Raw genomic sequence first — 25,795 nt, forward strand, 5'->3', positions numbered from 1 at the left:
ACAGGGGCTATAGTAGATCCGTAGTAAATGATGTGAAATGTTCAGTATTGAACTCAATGGGGGCTAACCAAAGTAGTGCTCAAAATTCGAATAATAGACATCGTAGGATGATATATGCTCCTAGGATTAGTTATAATCAAACTAAAGTTGTCTTTACAACTAGATATACCAATGATAATAGGAACATCACGAATATCATTAGAAAAAACTGGAATATATTACTTATAGATTCACAGACTTCCAAATTAGTAGGAGAAACACCTAGTTTTAGGTATAGAAATAGTAAAAATTTAAAAAGGTTATTGTGTCTTGAGAAGACCAACCCCCAGATTGGTAATGTAAATAGGCAAGTTTTTAGACATGATACTTTTCCATGCAATAAGTCTAACGTGTAAATATATCATTAGTGAACAATCATTTATCCATCCTTGTATAGATTATAGGTTTATACCCAATTTTTATGCTACCTGTGAGAGTAGGAACTTGATATATTTAGCTACATGTACAGAATGTATGGCTTTTTATGTAGGCATGACCTCAAGAAGGTTAAGAGATAGGATATATAATCATTCCTACGATATAAGAAGAATGAATCCAACTAATGCCTTAGTTAAACATATAGCCATACATCCCGACCATATGTTCAAGTTCAGAGTATTGCAGATTATAAATAATGATAAAGAGGGGGTGCTAAAATGAATTATTTGGAAACAGTTGAACTAAATTGGATCTTAAGAATGAGAGCTCATTTTGAGCCAGGACTTAACCAATATATTAGTATTAAATCAGTTTTAGCAGCACGTAAATGATTATTATTATGATATTTAATCTAGTTATATATATTTCACTAATCATGTTACTATATTTTATTTAGTTATTATCTTTTTATATATTGTGCATGGCACCTTACAGGTTAATCATCCAGATTTAGCAGTTATTTATTTATTTATTTATAGTCATTGTGGTTGTTTTTTAGATAGTATTTTCAAATAGTATTATTATATATAAATGGTATATAAACATTCATACACTTACATATTGTTTTGAACTTGAATTTGATTGATTTTAACTGAATATAATAATAACAAGTTGAGCTTTTTTGCTTGCTTTAATCTGGTAATATAAACTGAAATGCTATTTAATTGTTTTAATTGCTTTATTTAATGTAATTGACCTGGTTAATTGATTAAGTAATTAACCTATCAGCTTATGAAATGAGGTTTGAAAATGTGTATTTAAGCTCTTTGATGGATATTATTGTTAAAAACTTGAGGAAGCGTGTGGATACATGTGAAAGCGCTTGTTTTTCGTATAATAAATATAGTTTTTATTTCATCGTGGTGGTCTTCTGTTGCTGTTTGTGGATCTTTTGGGAATACTCTTGCTCTCATGATGGAGTATTTTAAGTGGGATTGCTGCCGGTATTATGAGATTTTACAAATGGAGTCTCACAAGCCATATGCTATCTCTCCTGTTTTTTTTCGGCCCTTTTGGACACTTAATGCTTTCTCTGTAGCTCCTGATTCTCAGCCTCCAGCCCTCAAGAAATCTGACAGGTTCTACTAGGTGCCTGAAGATTGCAAATGTTTGTGCAAGTGCCCTTCTGCTGATCCTTTATTGGTTTCAGTTTCCTCTCATAAATCTTCTAAGCTGTTGCCTGTACTAAGCGCCTTCCTTCAGATAAGAACAGTTGAGCCATGGAAAGGTTGGGCACGAAAGTGTATACTGCTGCCACCCTGTCTTTTAGGGCTGTTAATTATCAGACCCACATGACCAGGTATGTTTTGGCCTTCTTTTCACTGATGCAGTATTTTTTATATAAGGGATCTCCTGCCAAGGACAGTCCCAACGTCCAGTCAGTATACCAAAGCCTTTAGGTCTTATAGGCACTGTATGTTGCGCATATCCTCCCAGTATAAGGCATAAAGCTGATGTATGTATTCAGGCAATCAGAACTGAAATGCCCCAGGAGGAACAGAAATGCCTTGGGGATAAAGGAGAACATGTACATCCAGAAGGAAAAAAGGGCTGAAGGAAAAGGAAACCTCTGTCAAGAGGGCAACAAAAACACCAGGCAAAAGCAGGAAAAGAGGGGGAAGGAGGGAGGGACCAAATACTGCAACAGTGAAAAGTAGGATATCTATTGCTGTGGTAAGACTTTACACAAATGTACTATGTCTTTCCATATCACTGCCACATTATTATTTACATAAGGGAGAGTTCAAGAGCTTAAGAAAAGCTTTGGGAGGAGGATGTCACAGAACAGCCCTCTGCAATCCCATGCAGAATAGCCCTGGCAAAACCTGTCCTGGCTGTGGAAATATCATCCAATTTGTAATGCTTAGTGAAAGTATGAACAGAGGACAAAGTAGCAGCCTCAAGGATGGAATTGGTATCCAGACCCTTGAAAAAGGTACCAGAGAAGGCAAACGCCCTAGTAGAATGTGCCTTTACTGATGAAGAAAGACATTTGCCATAAAATGAATAAAAGGAAATGGCCTTAGAAATCCAGGAGGAGATGGTTTGCTTAGAAACAGACAAACTTAAACTTAGTCATAGGATGAAAAGAAAGAAAAATCTGATTGGACTTGTGGATTTTTTTTTTTAATCTACGTAGTACCTGAGCAGTCTATTCATATCCAACGTGTGGAGAACCTTCTTGCTTGCAGAATACAGAGAAGGAAAAAAGAAAGGAAGGTGAATAGACTGATTAAGGGATAACTCATTGACCACCTTGGGCATAAAAGAAGGATTAGTTTGAGTAGACGCCCTGTCTGTGACAAACTAAAAAACGAGGAATAGCCATGAGAGCCTGTAACTCAGGCACTCTTGGCTGAAGTAAGAGCCAAAAGAAAAACAGTCTTCCAAGTACAATGTTGTTGCAAGGAAGCTGAAAAAGCAGGCTCATAATGCGCCTGAGTCAAATTTTCAAGTACAACATTGAGGTCCCAAGATGGAGGAATAAGCTTTTTGGGAGGCCTGATATAAAGGACTCTCTTGGTGAATTCCTTGACCACAAACTGAGAGGCCAGAGGAGGATTCAAGGGCAGACAAGCATAAATTGCTGATAGGTGAGCTTTAACTGAAGAATATACCAACCCATCATGGAGTAGATCACACGAATAAAAACTACAGGAACCTCGACAGAGAGGGGCTCCTGATGTAAGATAGACACCAGACAGAAAATCTTTTCCATTTCGACATACATGATTTTTTGGTAGTGGGTTTCCTGTCCTCCTGCAGAGCCTGGAGCACATCCTCAGAAAAGAGATGCCTAAAAGGAATAAAAACCTTATCACCCACTGTGTCATTTAAAGAATACACAGGTGAGGATGGACAAGAGATCCCTTTGCCTTGTGTGAGAAGTTTCACCCAGTAAGGTACGTTGTGATGATTGACCTTAGTAAAGTCAGAAAGAAGGGGGAACCAATGCTGTCTGGGCCAGAAGAGAGTCACCAAGATTTTCAGATTTTTATGAGAGTCCTGCCTAATCCTGTGCAGAACCCATTGTAAAAGGGGAAGGGGGGCATACAGAAACATTCCCTTCCAAGGAAAAGACAGGGTGTCCACTTTCCAAATCAGAGGACTTGAGAGTATGGAACAGAATAGAGTAAGTTCCCTGTTAAGAGGGGAGGCAAAAAGATCTACTTGAGGAATATCCCACCAATGAACTATGTCCAGCAACACATCTCTGTGAAGCATCCATTTGTGAGACTATGTTCTGGACCTGCTCAAAGAGTATACCAGTAGGTTGTGCTCTGAGGGAATATTGTCTGTGAAGACTTTGAGGGGGCCAAAACAGAAAAGGGAATGAAAAACACGTAGAACCAGCTGTTATTTACTTTGTTATGGTCTGACCTCTGATGAGAGGACTTTTAGGGGAGCCACAAGAAGCTCCCCATTCCAAGTATGAGGTGTCCATGAACAGCTCCTGAGAAGGAACCAGAGCCTGAAAGGGAACGTCTGGATTGAGAGTTGATGAATCCACCTCTGAAGCTTGAGTTTGATACAATGAAGAAAAGGAGCAGGAACTCCAGGAGGTGGCATTGTTGGAGCCACACTGATTTGAGGTACCACTGAAATTTCCTCATAGGGATTTCGGCGAGAAGCAGCATGGGGATAGTGGAAGCCATAAATCTCAGAACCCTAAGAAATTCCCTGGCTGTGAGAGAGGACAGAGAGTCTCGAAAAAGGTTGTCAGAGAAAGAACCTTGGGAGCAGGTTTATGGTGAACCCCAGACTATGCCAAAGATTCCAAAGACAACCGCAAGGCATTCTATAACTATGTCAAGAATCTAAATGGCAATGCTCAGACCTGCTCTGAGCTAAAACAGAATGGCATTAAATATACTGATCCGAAGGATATTGCCAATATCCTGACAGATCGATTCAGTGCCAGCTTCACCCCCCCTCTCACCCCCTAAATGGCCCATCTCAATACTGGAAGACTGCCAAATTCCGGTAATAACGGCCACACAGGTAAAAAACGCACTCTCCAAAGCTAAGAATACAGCATCCATGGGACCAGATGACATTCCGGGCTGTGTACTACATGAACTACAATATGAACTGGCACCTCACCTAAGTGTCATGTTTAATCATAGCCTCACCTCAGGTTTCGTGCCCACTGAGTGGCGCAGAGCTACAGTTACAAAATAATAGCGTAATCAGTAGTTTAATTTCCGCTTTCGTCAATAGACTTCATCAGAATACAAAATCAACACAGTTCAAAGCATTTAAATACCACACCAATAAATGAGCAAATTAATCAATCAAACCACAATTAATTAAATAATTTAAAACATATAAAAACAAAAAAACTTAATTCATCTAATATTAAAAAAATCTAAAGGAACTAGTTCCTTGTTAATCTGTAATTTTCTGTACTTTAAAAAACATTTGATGTTAATGTAGTCATTTAGGCCAGGAGACTTGTCAGCATTAAGTTTGATTTGCCATAGGGTTTCACGCTGCTCTACAAAATTCTTATAGTCCCCTGCTCTGAGGTCGGAACATATCACCTCCAAGACAGAAAATAAAATTTTTTTATGTGTCGTACAAACTTTCGAATGTTTATAAAGAGCGTTGTTCTCATCCTTTGTTTTAATACTGTAAAGATGTTCTCTTATTCTGATGTTCAAACTGCGGGTGGTCATCCCAATGTAAAAGGCAGGACAACCAGAACATTGACTGATGTAAATCACCCCCTTGGTTTTACAGTTAACGTACCCAGGAACCCTAAAAGTATGGTCAACATTTTCTATTTTGATATAAGGACCCTCTGAAATAAATCTACACATATTGCAACTATGGCAACAATGCATCCCAATGTCAGTGGAGCCAAAAGTCGGCACCCTTGCCGATTTACTTTCCAGGATCCCTTTTAAATTATTGTGGTTCCTGAATACAAAAGAGGGACTGCCACCAAAGGTCTTTCTCATCTCCTCATTGCCCTCAATAATTTTCCAGTTGTCTATTATTGCTTGTCTAATCAAAAAATTATCTGTACTGGTCTCCAAGGAACACATAAAGCGTGTGTCAAGCTCCCTCTCCTTGTCTCCTTTCTTAACCTCACCCTCTGTTAAAATAGGGAAGTCCATAATTGATCTAAATATGCTTGTACTTTTCTGTAAAATTTCATCCATAATTATGCGTAATTTATTGAATTCATACCCCCTCTCTTGAAATAAAAAAATTATTGTATTACATTCTTCAAGTAAGTCATTTTGATTAGATGTCATCCTACTTGCCCTGATGAATTGTCCACGCGGAACATTTTTAATTACGTGTTGAGGGTGGTTACTAGAGTGATGTAAATACCCGTTTGTAAAAGTCTCCTTTCGATGAATTCTGCTGTGTAACCGTCCATTTTGTTCATCCCAATATAAAAGAATGTCCAAAAAATTCACTCTTGTTCCCACTACACCCATAGTAAACTTCAAAAATTCAGAAGAGTCATTAATCTCATTAAATAACCTGTTCACTGTGGACAAATTTCCTTCAATGACAAAAAACAAATCGTCAATGTATCTGCAAAAAAATTTAATATTAAATTTCTGCTTCAAAGTGGGTATCACTTCCTGTTCCCACCAGGCCATAACCAAATTAGCAAATGCAGGGGCGGCAGAAGACCCCATGGCCACCCCTTTTCTCTGCCTATAATATAATTTGTCAAAAAGAAAAATATTATTTTCTAAAATCAATTCCAGAAACAACCTGATGGTGGAAATAAAACCAGCTGTGAATATTCCACCCTTTTTTGTCAAAAAATCACAAACTGCTTCAATTCCTTCACAATGAGGAATACAGGTGTACAAAGAGATGACGTCAACAGTAAAAATAATGTGTTTTAGTGGATCAAAACCTTGTTCAAGAATATAACTACCAAACATACTTAAAAAATGCCAAGAATCCTTGACATAAGATGGTTCCTCAATGAGAATGGGGCTCAAAATAGCATCAACCACAAGGGAAATGCCCTCAGTGACTGAGTGAGGACTTGAAACTATAGGTCTTAAAGGGGGATCTTTAATGTTCTTGTGGGTTTTGGGGATCCCAAAGATCACTCCTATGCGTGGTTCAGGTACTACACAAAAATCGTAAACCTCACCTGTTATTTCCCCTGTCATAAAAAGACCATATAGTTCAGAATGTATAAACCGAACCCTCCTTTTGAAGTCACAGAAACTAATTGTCTCATATTCATCATGGTTGCTAATAATCTGTAACATTTTAAGATGGTAAGCCTTCTGACTCATTATAACAATGTTTCCCCCCTTATCACTCTTCATGAATCTAAAGCTTTGATTCATCTGCTTAAGGTTGTTCAATGCCTGTCTTTCCTCCTTATTAAGGTTGTCGAAAGTGTGCCTCTTGTTGCTCAGAACACCACTAACATCAGCAATGCATTGTTCCTCAAACGTTTTTATAGTGTGGTGTAAGCGAGGAGTAAATACAGAGGGTTTGATCAAGGTCTTGCTCTTTTGGTTTGACTTAGATAAAAAATCTAAAACATAGGCTACATTGAGTTTTCTAGAAAACTTCTTAATGTCAACTGTAGTACTCGACACATTTGCCCTAAAAGTGGGAATAAAATTTAAACCACGTTTTAGTACATTAGTTTCATGCTCAGAAAAACAATGTTCTGTTAAGTTAATAATTTTAAACTGGTCAATAGTCCTGTCTAGGTCTCGTCCCCCGAGGAATTCGATCCTAGAAAAGTCCGACCGCGAGTGAAAACAGTGTTCTTGCTGGTTTGATTCCCTTTTTTGTTTAAAAAAGTTGATGTAAGAGTAGTACCGCTTGTAACCTTCCCTACAATGTTGTTACCAGGTTTAACTTTAGGTCGGACTGACCCATCGGATTTAGTTCCATGTCCATCGGTCTCACTGTCATTACTATCAAAATCAGTAGTTCCTTTGTCAACAGTGTTCTCCCCATCTTCAACAATAATGCTGGCTGGCTCATTATTTGAACCTTTGTGGGGCACAATGTTAGTAAAGAAGCTGTCAGTTTGTTTTGTTTTTATATCACTTATCTCATCAGTCACGACCGTCCTCGGGTCACTAGAACTGTTGTAATTGTCAGTGCAAATCCCCGTACCCCTCGGGTAAAAGTTTTTATGGCGGTTGATGTCACCCCTCCGTTCAGTTGAATGACTTCTATTGGCAAAATTGTTGTAAGCAGTGCCATTATCATAAGCCGTGATATCACGGATTAATTTTGCCTGTTTACGGCTCGTGACTTCGGCCGTATGTTGTTCCAATTCAACGTGTAAACTTGAAAATAACTCTCCCGATTTTTGAGAGCCTAGTAGGTCTTTTAATTCACTTTCTACTCGGATTATTTCTCCCTTTAATACAGTCATTTTCTCAATGTTGTTATCAACCAATAAGTTTAGGAAATTTATACCAGCAGTGTTAAAAAAATTAACCAGTGTCTTAAAAAAAGGAGAAATTGCAGTAACCCCATTAGGGCATTTAAAAAATCTTAGTCCCTTGGGGACCACACCTAAATCAATACAGTGTCTGAAGTAACTGTTCTCTAAATCCAGAGAACGATGTCTTTTCAAAAGCCTTGTAAGGAAATCACGTTTGTTGTTAACCTCAATTAGATTGAAACCATGAAATTCTTTACCTGTTCGTTGAAACGGATTTGGCACTCCGTCCAAGAAAATTTGTATAGACTTGTAACCAGTGGAGTGGTTGATGGCAGGCTTGTCCCGTGAACCAGACGCCGCGACTCGACAATAATCCCTCTCACGTTTCTCTCCTGCCTCAACAACGGTGTCAAGCTCAATGAAAGATGAATTTGGACTCGATGCCCCTTCAGTACCGTGTTTCGCCACGGTGTTACGTTCATTGTGGTCAACCCTCGAAACTAGAATCTTCAATGTACTTTGTATGTCCAGTAAAGTAGCCGTTAACAGTTCGCTCAATGAAGTAGCTGCCGAAGTCGGCGTAGGATGTACCGTCAGGTTTAATAGCTCGTCGTCTCCCACTTCAGTCATAGTGCACAAGAACCAACAAAAAATAAAGCACAGAAAAAGCAACCAAGTAAACAAAATAACCGGCTGAAAGCAGGAGAAGCTGCAACAAAATAATAGCGTAATCAGTAGTTTAATTTCCGCCACAATAGACTTCATCAGAATACAAAATCAACACAGTTCAAAGCATTTAAATACCACACCAATAAATGAGCAAATTAATCAATCAAACCACAATTAATTAAATAATTTAAAACATATAAAAACAAAAAAACTTAATTCATCTAATATTAAAAAAATCTAAAGGAACTAGTTCCTTGTTAATCTGTAATTTTCTGTACTTTAAAAAACATTTGATGTTAATGTAGTCATTTAGGCCAGGAGACTTGTCAGCATTAAGTTTGATTTGCCATAGGGTTTCACGCTGCTCTACAAAATTCTTATAGTCCCCTGCTCTGAGGTCGGAACATGCCACCTCCAAGACAGAAAATAAAAATTTTTTATGTGTCGTACAAACTTTCGAATGTTTATAAAGAGCGTTGTTCTCATCCTTTGTTTTAATACTGTAAAGATATTCTCTTATTCTGATGTTCAAACTGCGGGTGGTCATCCCAATGTAAAAGGCAGGACAACCAGAACATTGACTAATATAAATCACCCCCTTGGTTTTACAGTTAACGTACCCAGGAACCCTAAAAGTATGGTCAACATTTTCTATTTTAATGTAAGGACCCTCTGAAATAAATCAACACATGTTGCAACTATGGCAACAATGCATTCCAGTGTCAGTGGACGCAACATTCGACACACTTGCCGATTTACTTTCCAGGATCCCTTTTAAATTGTTGTGGTTCTGAATACAAAAGAGGGTCTACCACCAAAAGTCTTTCTCATCTCCTCATTGCCCTCAATAATTTTCCAGTTATCTATTATTACTTGTCTAATCAGAGAACTGTCTGTACTGGTCTCCAAGGAACACATAAGGCGTGTTTCGAACTCCTTCTCCTTATCTCCTTTCTTAACCTCACCCCCTGTTAAAATAGGGAAGTGTTATTTTAAGTATTTCTCTGTGATCTCTGAACTCTTGACTAGCACTGTGTAGTAAGAAGTATTGTCTTGTGTTTTTATTATTTATTATTAAATATTTTTAAACCTTTCAACTGTGGCTGTTTTATATAGAGTTAATTTAAGCTCTAGAGTACATTGCATGTATATAGTGATACTGTACCAAGTCAGTCTGATAAGCCTCGACTGTTCAGTCACACTTGCCATTTGGATAATATTGCACAGTAATAATTGAACACCCTTTCAGAAGGGCCTTTGAGTAGCTGATATTAGTGGGTGGTTGCAGCTGGTACTACCGTATAGTCTGTGTAAAAGGGGCACAGCTGGAGAACCTCTGCCAGCCTTCCCCAGGAGTGTCTGTGTGGTTGTATAAACGCTTTTCTCAAAGTATGTGTGTGTCAGCTACTTGGGCAGGGACACGAAGCACTGGCTGGACAGAGAGGGTGCTGGAAGTTTTAGCTTGCCCACTCGGCTGAGATGTGGACCCTATAGCTTTGCCAGTGTGGAGTCTTATTGGGGACCTGGAGAGAAAGGGAGAAACCAGCCCCAGACTGACTGTGATCTCTGTGTGCTCTTAAGGGAAATTGTACTTCACTGTTTGTGTATTTATTATTCTTTCCTTATATGGACTGGTGTTAGTGGTGAGGACTGAGGCTCCTTGATTGCTGGGCCAGTGCATGGGCGTCACACCCATGAGTAGGATGCTGTGCTCTAGGCCTGTAAAGGGTATTTGTTGTCTTGTACTAGGGCATTTCAGTTCTGATTGCCTGTATCCCTACATCACCTTTATGCCCTACGCCTTACACTGGGAGCATATGTGCAACATATAAGGCACCTATAAGACCTAAAGGCTTTGGTATACTGGCTGAACTTTGGACTGTCCTTGGCAGGAGGTCCCTTATGTAAGGAATACTGCATCAATGAGAAGAAGGGTGCTAACATTAGACTAGGTCATAACAACTATGTCGTGGGCTTGGACAGAGCTGCAGATGATGGCATAACGGTATGCTCTCATACCTACCTCCATTTAACTAATTTTGCAAGGATGCTAAAGTGACCTTAAACACACACTTTAGTGGATCTGCTGTTTTTGAACTATCTGTCTATACTGTACTGGAGAATATGGAGAAGGAAAGATAAGACCTTAATTGGTGGTGGTAAATTTTGGACTAGCTCCTCTTTCATTGAACACGATGGAGTCCTTGCCATCTTTAGATAAGATGTGGACAGCAGCACCTGAATTGGAGATTTGGGAGGTGCCAGAGGCTTTGCTGCAACTTCCAGAACAGTTGCTTGCCCACAGGCAGTGATAATGGGTAACCACAAAAGACCCATAGTCCTACCTGGGGAGACCATAATCTAACAGCTGAAGTCTTGTCTAGCTGCCCCATCCTAGAGGCAGTCAGGAGCCATCTGTCCCCTCAACTTGCATGCTTGTCTGTACCTACAGTTTTGGATTGTTTATATCACATTTTTATACATGTCAAATTTTCTTACTGCTGTTTCTTTGTTTTATAGCTTCTCTAGAAGCACACAAGACCTGTCTGAAAGGTATCTTCATATCCCCCTAATTCAAGGCTTTTTTTTTCTTTTTATTGTGTATTAGAAAAGTTTAACCTTCATCCATTCGAGCCAGTGTTTAGAGCATTTTGTTTTAGAAGACTCACTTTCTTGTAGAAGTCACAAGCAAGAGAATGCCAGAGTTTTTCAGAATTGTAAACCTCAGCAGTCTTCTTTTCCTGGCCTTCCACAAAGATAGTGTCTTCATGTGTGCAAACCCGCTTTCACACCTAAGGTAGCCACTGAGTCTAAGGTCAGCCATCATCTATCCCTTCCAGCTATTCTAATAGAGGTAAAAAGTTAGATTTTTATGTGATCAGGGCAAAATCTGACTGGAAGACATGCAACTGTTTATATTTTTAGAAAACAGTTGGTTGCAGAATATTGAAGATCACTATATCCAAATAGTAATGTGTTCTGTTATGGAAAATGTAATAAACCCTTGCCCTGTATTCCAAAAGTGCATTTTGCAAGAGGTGTGGCTCGGTCTCAGACTGTTTTCCATAATGAAAACCTGGTTGATATTTTTGGAACAGCTGTATGGACTTCACTGAATGCCTTTACAAGACACTATAAGCTGAATATAATCTCTAGGTTTGCATCTTTGTTTGGAGGGACCACAATGATCAGAGGCATGCTTCCTGTGAGATCACCTAATAGGTGAGCTTGGGACAGTGTTCTCCACATAACAGCTACACACACTTATAACTGTATATATGGCCGAGCAAATTCATCTTCAGTAACATACCTGTTTATCTTCCACCTCCTGTTGTTGACTTGGTCCGGGGGTGTAATTTATTGTATTGTCCGCTTTACATGGCGTACCAGAGATCTAGAGAGGAATTTCTGTAGGCTGAGCATTGTGAGTAAATAGAGAAGGGTTAATGGCCCGGAAAAGCTTTGTATGCTGATCACCGTAGTTTTGATGTTGCTGAGTAGGGACTTGGTCATTTAGCTCTACCATTATATTAAGTATATAACTTTTGTTTAATATGAGTTTCTGTGTATCATTGCTTACATTTGTCTAGGAAAAGTTTGTGATTTTAGTGCCTAAAAAGTTTGCGTTACAAATGTTCTGTGGACAGCAGGTCATGAGCTTAACTCCAACTTTAGTTTTAATAGAGTCTATATTAAATCACCGAATGCTTAAAAAAGTGAGCAGTGATTGATCAACCCTATGTAAGCGAAAGCTTACAATGTCAAGTGTCAGAACAGCGATTTTTTTTTTCTTTGTTTTTTTTTTTTTTTTTTATGCCAGGGGTGTGTGTGTTCTCTTCTTCTTCTTGTAGCACATACATGTCTAGCAGGGCTAAAGCCTTCCTTTTTCTAAAGGAAAAAAAGCTGTGGGATTTTGGTATCCTAACCACTATGTTTTACTTCTGTCCTCGAGGTCAACAGCAGGTAGGGTTAGGGGAAGGTGCCCTAAAGGTTTGGAAGCTAGCTGGCCATCCAGTCTGTGGTAGGATATGCCCCATATACCTTAAGCTACTGCAACAGTATCTATTCAAACATCGACTGTTATGGTAAGTTCACTTACACAACTGTACCTTGACCACTGTAAGCATTTATTTTGTTGGCCCCTTGGCCTCTTAAGCTTCTCTCATTTCTTGAGGAATAGAGCACCCAGTTATCAGGTAGGATTGCCTCTCCCTCCTCACCTGTCACCTACACGTGTGACCCCTCTGATCCAGCAGCAGGTATATTCCATGGGAGGGGTCAGTTCTCCAAGTTCAGCCTTACCTTGAGACCTATTGCAAAGGATCAGTGGATTCACGTTATGATCATGGATAGCCATGTCTTAGAGGTCTTAGTCCTTCCCTTTCAGAAAAGAAATGCTGTCTGTGTAGTGCTGTCAAGACAGGTTCCTTCTTGACTCTACAAAGAAGCATTAGCCCCAGAAGCCCCATGCCCCAGAGCTGTCATGCCCATCACCTGTTGGTTCTGAAGGGAGCACTAGTCTTTCAGTCTATCTGAGGCCTCACCATCTTCAGTACCACTTTAGTATGTTACATTATAGGTGGTGATTGAGGTCATGCCGTTACTGCTATGGAATGTCTAGATTATGTTGCTGGATATGATGAATGCCTTTAGCACATTAGTGTCTGTGGATTACACAGGAGATTTTTTTATTTGACCTAGCTGGGCATCACTTTCTGTGCACATTGTCATTTGACACCACTGTGCCTGCAGTGTTTACCAATGTGCTAGCTTAGTGGCAGAGGCTTTGGAGAAGGACCACTGTATTTCTTTATTTGGAATATCAATTTCTTGTGGCTCCGTTGAGGGACTTCCTGATAACACCACTGGCTTGAGCACTGCTGTGCATGCAGGCTGTGGGGCCTCCTTTAGCTGGAAGAAAGTCCCTTATGAGTCCAACTTTGATTCTTTTAATCAGGGTTGAGTTGGGAATTGTACACAGAGAGTCATTCCTGCCCACTGCATCCAAGTTGTCATGTCACTGGCTTTCTGAGTGAGTATATAGAACAAGGTCCAGGCTTTAGACCCTCCTTGCATCAGGGTTGAGTTGGGAATTGTACACAGAGAGTCATTCCTGCCCACTGCATCCAAGTTGTCATGTCACTGGCTTTCTGAGTGAGTATATAGAACAAGGTCCAGGCTTTAGACCCTCCTTGCATCATCATGGAGTAATGGTACCCCCGATCATCATGTATCTAAGGGTGGGTCACTGTAGCAATATATCATAAAATTTAAGTTAGCCTACTTTGTGTCTTCCTGACCCGAAAGTTTCATAAGCTGTACCTATGAAGACCAATGCTGCTATTGCTTCAACTTACCATTGAACATTGGTTGGTGCATAAGATACCCTTATAAAGCCAGCAGTGCTAAAGCTTTCCTCAGTTCTTATCAGTTTGAGTATTTTGTATCCAGCTTAATTGCTAGACTAATCTTATGTGTGTATTGCCTTATGCTCAGTAACTGTTCATTATTTTTCATTAAGGATCTTTTTATCAAAATATAAGTATCATTTGAAGTTGTGGTATATGTTCATTTCTTGCAAACAGTTTTTCTACAATTCTCTTTACTCTGTAATTTTGTAAAATAATAATGGGAACATTTTTCTTGTTTATCATGAATAAGTTGTTAAGGTTTAATAAAGGACTAATTATCAAGTAAAGCAACAAAAAAAAAAGAAAAAAAATGAAAGATACATAAATCCACCTGTTCCAGTTCTGTTTCTGAAGAAACTGCAGTTCAAATGACTCACCAAATCATGGATGTGAAATTTTCTAAAGTACAGTAATTGTTTTCAGCTTTTTAGCACCTTCTCTGATGCATGTGTTGGTATTGCCTATAATCATGAAGTATTTCAGGGAAGGATTACCCTAACACTTTGGTAGTATTTTCTAATGGTCAGTCCCCTGTAACACCATATAGTTTGGCTCCTTATTGCAGTCTTCCCTTGATCATAAGATGTTTGCAGAGAAGTGGCTCACTTTAGTGCTGGCAACCATAACTGAAGCACAGGGACCTGACTATGTCAGTGCCTTCATTGGAACGGCATCAGTCTGTAGCTGTAGCACAATGACTCACCTTTGCAGGTGCCAGTGAATCTTCTGGTGGGTAGGAAGAGAAGTGGAGAGATCTCCAAACTGATTTACTGAAGAGAAGGGTTGCCATATTAGACAGATGCACAAGGTCAGTATTCTGCCTTTTTTGTAATGTCCTAAGTAGAATAGCTCTCTTGCTTCCCTTTTTTCTTTATTCCTCTCTTAGGGTTTAAAGCATCATCATCCTTTATGAAGAAATTGAAGGAGATTTGTCTTCCTTCTTCCCACCCCGCCTACTCTGGCTGATTTTAGGGAGATGGGAATCATTCTATCATTTAATGTTTGTCCTGTTGCCTTGAATCAGATTTTACTTTTTGGATGGGTTAAGTTTGCGGTATAGGGACTGGTTAGATTTCTCATCACATTCTGCAAAGCAAAGTTTAGTTTATTCTGTAAATTATTCAAACTTTATTTTTCATGATTATTATGTGTATGTTATATGGTGCTGTTAAGTCATTTCTTTCATTGAAATAATTTTTCCTCCTCAGAATACAGGAGCAATAATTGGAAACGAAAATTGAAAATGAAGAAGTGCATACTGATGAGTTGAATCTTTTTTTATCCCACAGATACCGAGGAACAACCGTCTGATGTACATCCACAGTTATCAGAGCTATGTGTGGAATAACATAGTGAGCAAGAGAGTAGCAGAGTATGGACTGAAAGTTGTTCCAGGCGATTTGGTTCTTAAAGGAGGTAAAACAAAAAGTAGTTACTAATTAAATTGCTTCCTTTGTCTCTGTTTATGAATATTTATGTTTTTTTGGGAAGGAGGTACTATTAAACCATCCTGTGGACTGAAAGAATTCCACTTAATCAGATTTTATTCCATATGGCTGCAAGGCATCCGCAGCAGATAGTGTGTGCGATACCCTCATTCTAGAATATTTTACATAAGCAGTACTTTTCAAGCTGTATGGAGTTGAGAGGCCCATTTAGATTGCCATGTACTTAAAATAGCTGAAATCTTTACTACATTTCCATGATGTTAAAGATGTATTGGGATGTCCTTCAAGGATGCATCTGCAGTCATAACAAATGGGTTGTCCTGCCTCAGGCAGCCCTTCGGTCGGATTCCAAAGTCTGGGTCTGGCCTCGGCTGATGTCGCACTTCACCCGACGTCATAGCTGCTGGGGTATAAAGGCATCAGCTGACGCCATTTTCCTCAGTCTTTCGTGCCACGCGGTGCCCGAAGCAGAAGCTGTTCGCAAGTGCCGGTCGGTCAGATCCAGAGATTTCAGCGTACCGAAGACTTCTAAAAAGCTAAGTACCCCGTTGGGGACTCTTTCTTGCCTCAGCCGATGTCAGACAAAGTAAATAATTGTTAACTTGTGGGAAACAAATACCTCATAAGGATTTCCACTCTTACTGCCTTCCTTGCTTAGGCCCAGACCACGACGTATCAGCTTGTTTAGCCTGTGCTTCCTTCAACTGACGGACTCTTAGACGTCGGTCGGAGTTTGCAGAAGAGTTTTTTGGCTCCACGTTTGCATATAAAATGCCGTCGGAGACTCCGACTACACATTTAGCTAAAAAACGCAAAGAAAAGGACCGACACTCGCGGCCCGCGGTTTCGGCTGAAACCACAGTTAAGCCTACCACGAGTGTCTCGGTTTCGGCTGAAACCGAGACCTCGGTTCTCCCTTCGGCCAAAAGCATGCCTCCGATAACCGAGGCCACACAGGCCATGGCTGAGTCGGCTACAGAAATTCCTGCTGAAGTAGCAGGCACACAAGAGTTGTCTGACACTATTCCGTTGGACATCTCTACTCCTGCACGTGGGGCAGCTAGACCCCCTGCTTCTATGTCTATCAAGGCCTTTTCCAGGGCTAAAGCAGCCAAACGTTCCAAGGCCTTACCTTCAAAAGCTCCCTCTCACAGGCCTACCTCAAGTTCCCAGATTCTCAGCCTTGCTGAGGACCTTATTTCTCTGATCAGGGGAACCCATCCTCACCCAGACAGGGCTTCACAACCGCCTCCTGAAAAGAGGCCTAGGACTGAACCCCCTGAACCTCTGTCCTCTGACTACTCCTCTGATGGTTCAGATGTTTCGGACCATCAGGAAGGCCCGTACTCACCTTATGAGGATTCTGATGCAGAAGACTCCATTCCTTCTGCCTCACCTCCAGAAGAATTTTCTTTTGGGGAAACCCTACACTCTGAGGGAACACTTCCAATGGCAGGGTCAGGATTTTTCTGATTCTAGGAAAAGGCTAAGGACTTTTTTACACTTACCACAGCATAGGCCTTTAGCCATTCCACCTGTACTTTCAGTTGTTGATGCATACAATGATGCCAGTACTGCCCCTGATTCTCTTCCCCCGGCCCCTGCAAAGCCTGACAGATACTACAGGGTCCCGGATTCTCACTACCACTTGTATAAGGCTCATGCTGCAGACCCAGAAACCATTTCTCAGGGCCCTAAAGGTGTTGCAGCTGCCACTGCCAAAAACCCACTACCATCTGAAAGAGAATCTAGAGCATTAGAGAGATGGGGTAAAAAGGTTTATACATCTTCTACTCTTTCTGCTAGGGCTTTAAACTGTCAATTCCACATGATACAGTACCAGGAATTTTTGTTAGATCAGCTGAATAAAAAACTGGCCTCTCCTGAACCTTTAGACCGTAAGTCCCTTCAGGATTTGGTACACAATTCTCAGCAGGTCAGTAATCATTTCTTAAAATGTGGCTATGATGCACTGGAGGCTTCGTTTAGATCAGCTATGACTGGAGCAGTGATTCGAAGGCATGCCTGGTTAAAAGAGCAATCCTTACCAGACCATGTTAAGTCTAAACTCCTGGACGCCCCTATGGAGAAACAAATTTTGTTTGGCTCCCCTGCACAGGAGGTTCTAAAGAAAGTGGAAGAAAAAGCAAACTCTGTCCAAGCAGTCAAGGAATTTTTGCAGGTCCAACCTCCGAGGTTTAGCAGAAATTGGCCTTCAAAGAATTGGTCCTTTCCAGACACCTCCAGAGCACAGAGAGGCAGAAATAGACGCCCAAGAGGCAGAGGTCAATCTAGGGGTGCCTACAGGGGTCGTCAGTGGCAACCTACCAACCAAAGAAGTGCCGCCACAGCTGCGACTGCAACCACTTCTACAGGACAGACACAATGACTTGGCTCTGATTCCGCCTACCAGGGAACAACTGGAAGCACCCTTAGGCGGAAAGCTAGCCTTATTCTCAAGAAATTGGCATTGTATTACAGGAGACAAATGGACTTTACAAACAATAGACAAGGGCTACAGGTTTCACTTCCATACTCTACCAAAAAAAGAGAGGAATGCCAAACCTTCCACCAAGCCAGAAATCAGAGGCTCTAAAACAAATCATCAGTTTACTAAGGATGAGAGCAATAGAAAAGGTACCATCTATGGAACAAGGCCAAGGATTTTACTCCAGACTATTCCTTGTACCAAGAAAAGAAAATCAATGGAGGCCTATTCTCGATTTGTCCGCACTGAACACATACCTCATTGTTCCAAAATTCAAAATGCTGACCCTACAGCAGCTTCTTCCCATGTTGGGCAAGGAGTCTTGGCTGGTGACTCTAGATCTCAAGGAGGCATACCTGCACGTCCCTATACGACCAGATTGCAGAACACACCTCAGATTTCTTGCAGGATCAGAGCATTATCAATTCTCAGCATTGCCCTTTGGCTTATCTACTGCGCCCAGAGTATTCACGAAATGCCTGGCATCAGTAATTGCTCATTGCAGGCTTCAGGGAATTCAAATCTACCCATACCTGGACGACTGCCTAATACAAGCGGACAACAAGACAAAATTAATAAAGGATTTGGCCAATGTCATGCAACTGCTGCAAGCCTTGGGATACACAGTCAACGTACAAAAATCAAGACTAGTGCCATCCCAAAGGATAACTTTTTTGGGTGCAGTACTGGACACAATAACTCAGATGGCTTTTCTCACAGAGGAAAAACAAAAGCAACTACCAGTCTATTTCATGGCATTAACAAGACAAACTCAGCTTACTGCAAGGAAAGTACTGCAGGCCCTGGGTTACATGACATCCTGCATAATATTGATCCCACATGCCAGGCTGCATATGAGGAAGTTACAATGGTACCTAAGGAATGTATGGTCTCAACACAGACACAGTCTAGAAGCCCAGATACCAATCATTCCATGTCTGAAAAAATAATTCTTGTGGTGGGCTCAGGCCTGTCAGATAAACAGAGGATTGCCTTTCCACAAACCACATCCAAGGCAGACCATCACCACGGACGCCTCAGACCTAGGCTGGGGGCACACATGGAAGACAAGTGTATCCAAGGCCTATGGTCACAAGACCAGCTGAATCTACACATAAATCTAAAGGAGATGCTGGCAGTGAAACATGCAATCGAGGCATTCAGGCCATTCATCCAGCAAGGACACCTGCTGATAAGGACGGACAATACCACAGTCATGTGGTACATCAACAAACAGGGAGGCACATTCATACCCTCTATGCCGGACGGCAGTGGACCTGTGGAACTTGGCCCTGAATCTCAACATCCAACTGCAGGCCAGATTTGTACCAGGAAAAGAGAATTCACTAGCAGACAGCTTAAGCAGGACTACCACGGATGCTCACGAATGGATGCTGCATCCAGATATTTTCAAAACCATAACAAAGAAATGGGGAATGCCAGAGATAGACCTGTTTGCCTCCCCACACAACTACCAACTGAAGAAATTCTGCTCAAGAGTATACCACCCACTTGCCTGGAGGGTGGACTCCCTTTCTTTCAGCTGGAAGGACCTGACAGTATATGCCTTTCCACCTCTTCCTTTGATGTACAAAGTTCTACTGAAGATCAGAGAGGAACAGCCAAAGGTAATTCTGATAGCTCCAGACTGGCCGAGGCAACATTGGTACCCGCTACTGAGAAGCATGTCTCTGATGCATTCATGGCATCTACCTCTATGTCCTTTACTTCTAACGCAGAACAGTTACAAGACTCTACATCCAAACTTAAAAACACTGCAGCTAACTGCTTGGAAAATTGCATAAAACAAAACCAACTTGATTTATCTCAAAGGGTTAAGGACATTATCCTGGAGGCTCGCAGACCCTCCACAAGGAAAACATATTCAGCCAAATGGAAAAGATTCCTCACTTGGAGTGCAGAAAAGGGAGAAAATGTCACTCTAGCAAACCTAGCACACATCCTGGAATACTTAGCAGATGTTCCACAATGGCCTGTCCTATTCTTCCATTAAGATACATGCATCAGCAATTTCAGCAGAGTACAACATGGATCCTCCTGTCTTCTCTCATCCTCTCCTCAGACAATTTTTGAGAGGGATCAAAAATGTAAAGCCTCCAAGGAAACCACCTTTGCCTGCATGGGATCTCAATTTTGTGCTAGAAAAATTAACACTTCCCCCTTTTGAACCAGCAGCAACAGCAGACTTACAGTTCTTATCTTGGAAAACTGCCTTCCTGCTAGCAATCACTTCAGCAAGAAGGGTATCTGAGTTACAGGCATTAATGGCAGTGCAGCCTTTCCTTGTCTTCCATCAGGATAGAGTGTCTCTGAGAACCAATCCTACTTTATGCCAAAGGTGGTATCCAGGGTATCCTTGAACCAAGCCATACATCTACCTACATTCTTCCCCAACCCACAGAATAGGGGGGAAAAACTACTACACACCTTGGATGCACACAGACAACTGCGCTACATTCTGGACAGAACCAAGGCCAGCAGAAAAACTGACCAGCTTCTGGTAGCATATGCAACAGGAGTGCAAGGAAAAGCAATTTCAAAACAGACAATCTCAAAATGGATAGGAAATTGCATTCGATTCTGCTACTCATTTCATGTAAAGACAACTCCTGAAAATATCAGGCCTCACTCCACAAGAGCTACAGCCACCACTACAGCTTTCCTACGAGGAGTGGCTACCAAAGACATTTTAGAAGCTGCTACTTGGAGCTCCGTGCATACATTTGCCAAGCATTATAATCTTCCTTTATACTCCAGATCCCGAGCAGGTTTTGCAACTGCTGTTTTGCACGGGATCTTAACTACACCATCATTATCTTAGTGCCTCCTCCCCCAGTTTGGCTATGGTATTCTACCCATTTGTTATGACTGCAGATGCATCCTTGAAGGACATAGTACAGTTTTGTACCTACCATAAATGTAGATGTCCGATAGGTATGCATTTGCAGTCAGGATTACCCACCCTCCTTCCCCTCTGTGGTATTCCTAGGGTACTCACCCCTCCTTTAGCTAGCTGGGGGAATCTATTATGGTGTATTTGTTTGTATGTATATATGTATATATATTTGTTGCTTTCTACTGTTTGGATTTATTTGCATTTATCCAAATTTAGCCTTTCTAGAGGGCACCTGGCATCTGGGGCAAGAAACACTGAGGAAAATGGCGTCGGCTGATGCCTTTATACCCCAGCAGCTATGACGTCGGGTGAAGTGCGACATCAGCCGAGGCCAGACCCAGACTTTGGAATCCGGCCAACCGAAGGGCTGCCTGAGGCAGGACAACCCATTTGTTATGACTGCAGATGCATACCTATCGGACATCTACATTTATGGTAGGTACAAAACTGTACTTTTCTCATAAACATCAGACAGCTGGCAGGTTTGCTATTGTTCATTTTATAGTTATCAGCTGGGCAGAGTTGTGGATTACAGCTTTTCATTTTTTTTTCAGCTTTGTTGAATAGACATAGAACTGGTGCTTTCATGTGTAATTTCTCCAGGTTGTTTGCCTTGAGTCTCCCACACAGCTTGGGATTTTGGAGGTAGCAGTTCTCAAGTGATGATTCAGATGGAGCTACTTTATTTTATTAATTTAGATTTGTTAACTAGGTAGGTGGATTGGACAAGAGACATTTGTAGTTATATGGCTTGGCCCAAAATACAACAGTTGTTACAGTATTGTTTGCCTTAAAGCATTAATCAATAAACACACTACAATCTGATGTTGTTTACTTCATTTGGTCTTCAACCTGTGGGTTACAGATCCATATCGGATCCGAGCCGGCAACTTTTACTAGCATCTGCTCCGAGCTCCAAACTCCTCCCCTTACCCATAATACACCTCCACTGCCATCCATCGCCAGATGTCGTTTGCAGCGAAAAGCTTTTCATCTTGATCTCTTGAGCTCCAACTTTGTCAAGTGGATAAAAATCTTTTGAGTATCTTTTTTCTCAAAAAATTGTTAGGTAGTGGTTAGTATTGGTGCATCGAGTTGTAGTGTTTTAGGGTAGTTAGAGTCGTTTGTATTGCTGTGTGGATTTTTGATCCCCCCCCCCCCTCAGTGTTTTCTGTATACGATTGTGGTGAGTGGGTGTGTGCCAGTAAGAAAGAAACAACTTTTTTTCTTAAGTTCTCTTTCTACTGACAGTATGGCTGAAAAGCTTATTTTCAAGTGTTGCACTGTGTGTGGCCATAAATTATATGCTGCGGGTGGCCACACTCTGTGTTATGTGCTTGGGCGTGGCCCATCTGAGTGTGGACTGCAGTATATGTGCGGGTTTCAACCCCCGCGTCATTAAAGATAGGAAGGCCATGTTGGCCCTCAAAGGCCTTCTTCCCCCTTCAGAGTCTGTTTCCCCATCTCCAGCTTTGGTCACAGCGGCTGCTGTGGCCGCCTCTCCTTCCTTTCTTCCCCTGGCTTCTCCTCCCTCCCAGACTGGGACTCAACCTTCTGTACAAAAGCCTGTGGAAGCGGAGCAGAAAAAGGGTAGAGAGAAGGAGAGAGAGTTGAAGGCGAGGGAAAAGCGAAAGAGGTCCCCAAATCTCCCTTCACCTGTAAAAATACTACAGATCCGTGACTCCCCTTGGCTCCAATCTCTGAGATTCTCCCCGGAGCCGGAGAAGACACAATGTTATGTGGTCCAATCTCGCCTACATTCTTACACACGGGTTCGGAGCCGAATATCGGCTCCGACTCAGCCAACTTATATTTTTCTAGCACGAAGTCTCTAATTGACTGGGCTAACCTGGTATCCCATGTTGCACCACTCCACAACCCCAGATCTCGTTTGCCGCTCGTGGAGCTAGGACGTGGTCTCGCTTGGCTGTGGCTAAGTAGCTTTAAAACTTCTTTTTCTAGTGGAAAATTGTTCTCTTTCTTCACAAAAGCTATTTTAATAGCTGTTTTGCTTATTATTATCGTTGTTTTGTGGTGTGAGTGTTTGTTTGTGGTATCCCTCCGTTCCTACGGGCTAGGCCCGTTTAAGTTAGAGGACCTAGTCCTCCCTCCGTTTTGTGGTTTGTCTGAGGTAAACGTTTGTCCCTTGCTACAGTGTGTGTCTTGTTGTCAGGTCAGACTCGTTTAACTTAGAGATTCTGTCTTTTGTTGTTAGCGGTAATTCCCACCTTATCCGTTGTGGCCTACAATCCTGTTTCTGTGCTTGTGTACTCTGGTTTGGCCGTTATGTCTAAGGATCAAAAAGAACACAAACCCTCCGGGTTTAAGAAGTGTTCTAAATGTAGCTATAAAATGTCCATAAGAGATGGACATGCTGTTTGTGTATACTGCTTGGGGGCTATACATTTACAAGAGTCCTGTAGTTTTTGTCACGGTTTTAGCCCCAGGGTTCTACAGGAGAGAAAAAATAAACTTGTACTGAAGGGCCTTCTTAAGCCTTCCTTTGAGGAGTCCTTGGACTCTTCCTCTGGTTCACAGTCTAAAACCAAGACTTCTAAAGCCAAGAAAAGATCTCCAGCTCCATCAGTTACATTGGAGCCACCGGAGAAGACTACCAAATTGGACTCCACCTCCTCTGCTCCCTTGTCCTCAGGGCCGCAGGAGGTAGCTGTGATTCTTGAATCTGCCTCCATCCCTATCCTGTTAGAGCCCATTTGGAGCCGATCTCTTAGTGTCAGACAAGGATCTCCAGATAGAAGATCACAGTCACCTTCTCTCTCCTCCACATCCTCCAGACTCTCTGACTTGGATGTGGATAGGGTGATCCAGAGGCTCCTGCAGTCGCTGGTTTTGGCAAAATTATTTTCGGCTCCGACCCAGTTGGCTCCGGAGCCAGTCCCGATGAGTGCGCCCATGTTTCCTCCTCCAAGCACCTCCTTGTCTTCGGAGCTGGAGTGTTCAGCTCCGGGTGATGTTTTGCCGGCTCCGATACCTCTTAAGACTTTATCGGTGCCAACGTCAGCTCCTACCATGTTGGCTCCATCCTCTGGTTTTGGAACCCGAGTGTCCTCTGTCAGGCCCGAGGGGGATATTTCGGGACTTTTGTCGGTTCCGAGTCTCCCTCTCGGCACGTCGGCTCGGGGAACCTCGGTTCAGATCTTGGCCTCGGAGGTTGGTCGAACCTTGGATTCGGGGGGACCTGCCTTCGAGGCCATGAGGAGTGCACTGGCCAGATCCTCAGTCACATCACCCGGATTGGTCATTTCATCCCCCTCTACGCCGGCGAGAGCCTCTGATGTCCCCCTATCGGTTGACGGCAGAGCCCCAAGGTCTGGGGATACCATCATGAGCGGTCCCCAACTTTCTGAGGGCCCCTCAGAGTCTGTCCCTGAGGAGCCCCCAAGAAAGAAATTGTGCAAGAGGAAGCACATAGACTCCCAGGATGAGTCCCTCACCTCTGATACCGACCTTGAGGAGTCAGAGGGGTGCCCCAAGTCGTCCTCCGATGACGTCTCTTTCTCCGACATCCTGGAGATTTTGAGGCAGAGAGGCGGCTGGTCATCCAAAACCCCCTCTGAGGAGAAGTCGGTATTCCTCAAGGCCTTTGGGGCTCAACCCTCTGCCTCCTGGGTGTCTCCACCCTTCGATGAGCTCCTGGATTTGATCTGTCGAAGAGCGTGGGGAGAATCCTGACTCAGTGGAACCGGTACCAAGACGCCCTAATAAATTTCTGTCCGCTCCCCCTGGGAAAGAGTTCTTGTCCAAAGGGGTTTCTGTTGATGCCATGGTGGTGGCGGTGGCCACTCAGCAAGAAGTAGCCGAGTCTTCTTCCTCCGTCCATCCTCCTAACAAGGAGTCTAGGAGTATGGATCGGTACGGGAAGCATACCCTCTCTTCAGCGACCTTCACACTTCGGTCTCTGAACTATCTATGTCACTTTACTCTGCTCCAGAGAGAGATCTCTTTAAAGAGTTAGGAGATACTCTAATGGGTAACATACCTGAGGCATTGACACAGACGGTTAACGCCCAGTTGTCTACTCTGGGATCGATTGTCAACTCGTCCATGAGGCTCGTATCTTATGCAGCCGAAGGGGCGAGCAGGGCAGCTAGCTCAGGTGTAGCCCTTAGGAGGCAAGCCTGGATGCACCTATGTCATTTCACGGAGGCCTTCAAGTCTTCCTTCACTGACGCCCCCTTTGATGGGTCCTCACTTTTTGGGACCAAAGTGAAAGACACCCTCACCAGATGCGAGTAAGAGGGAAAAACCTTGTCCGTAGGGGTCCGTTTTTCCCTCCTATCTAGGTCTTACCCCAAGGCTCAGAGGGGAGGAAAAATGTGGTTCAAAAAGTCACAGAAGTCTTTCCCTGTCAGTCAAGGTGAGTCCCCCTCCAGAGGCAGAGGAGGGGGTGGCTATTCTGGGAGACGCTACCCTAGGGGCAGAGGAGGCCCTTGCAATTCGGGAGACCATGATTCCTTTCGCGGGCCTTCCTATCATCGTCCCTGATGTATTGCCCGACTGTGCTATTCCACAGCCAGTCGGGGGCCGCATTTCGTTGTACCCGGAAGCCTGGGCAGGTATCACTCAGGATCGATGGGTGCTTCGTATAGTTAGTGGAGGTTATTCCATCCCATTATTATCAAACCCTACTCCACCCAAGAGAATCCCAGACATTCCACCCAGTCAAAGGGATCACGCAACACTAGAATTTTCAAAGTTGCTGGAGAAAGGAGTCATCCAACCTGTCCCCTCAGACCAGATCGAATTAGGGACTTACTCAAGACTCATTTTGGTGCCGAAAAAAACAGGGGACATGAGACCCATCTTGGATCTTAGCCGACTGAACCGCTACGTTCTAAAGTCCAAGTTCCGAATGGTCACCCTTCAGTCTATTTTTCCGTTTCTGGGAAAAGAAGTATGGATGTGCTCCATCAATCTCAAGGATGCTTACTACCATATCAAAATGGACAGGGCATCCAGGAG

The 25,795-nt window shown here is 42.4% G+C and overlaps 1 protein-coding gene across 1 annotated transcript in view; it reads left to right on the top strand.

The window, feature by feature from the left end:
• Nucleotides 1-25,795, top strand: part of PUS7 (pseudouridine synthase 7) — a 924,586-nt gene that overhangs the window by 579,809 nt on the left and 318,982 nt on the right. Inside the window, exon 15 of the mRNA XM_044088529.1 lies at nucleotides 15,249-15,375. Within this exon, the coding sequence (XP_043944464.1) occupies nucleotides 15,249-15,375 (127 nt within the window). The remainder of the gene's footprint in view (nucleotides 1-15,248; nucleotides 15,376-25,795) is intronic.

This window comes from Protopterus annectens, chromosome 11.part0, assembly GCF_019279795.1.
Source record: "Protopterus annectens isolate FY-2018-M chromosome 11.part0, PAN1.0, whole genome shotgun sequence".
Lineage (NCBI taxonomy): Eukaryota > Metazoa > Chordata > Ceratodontiformes > Protopteridae > Protopterus > Protopterus annectens.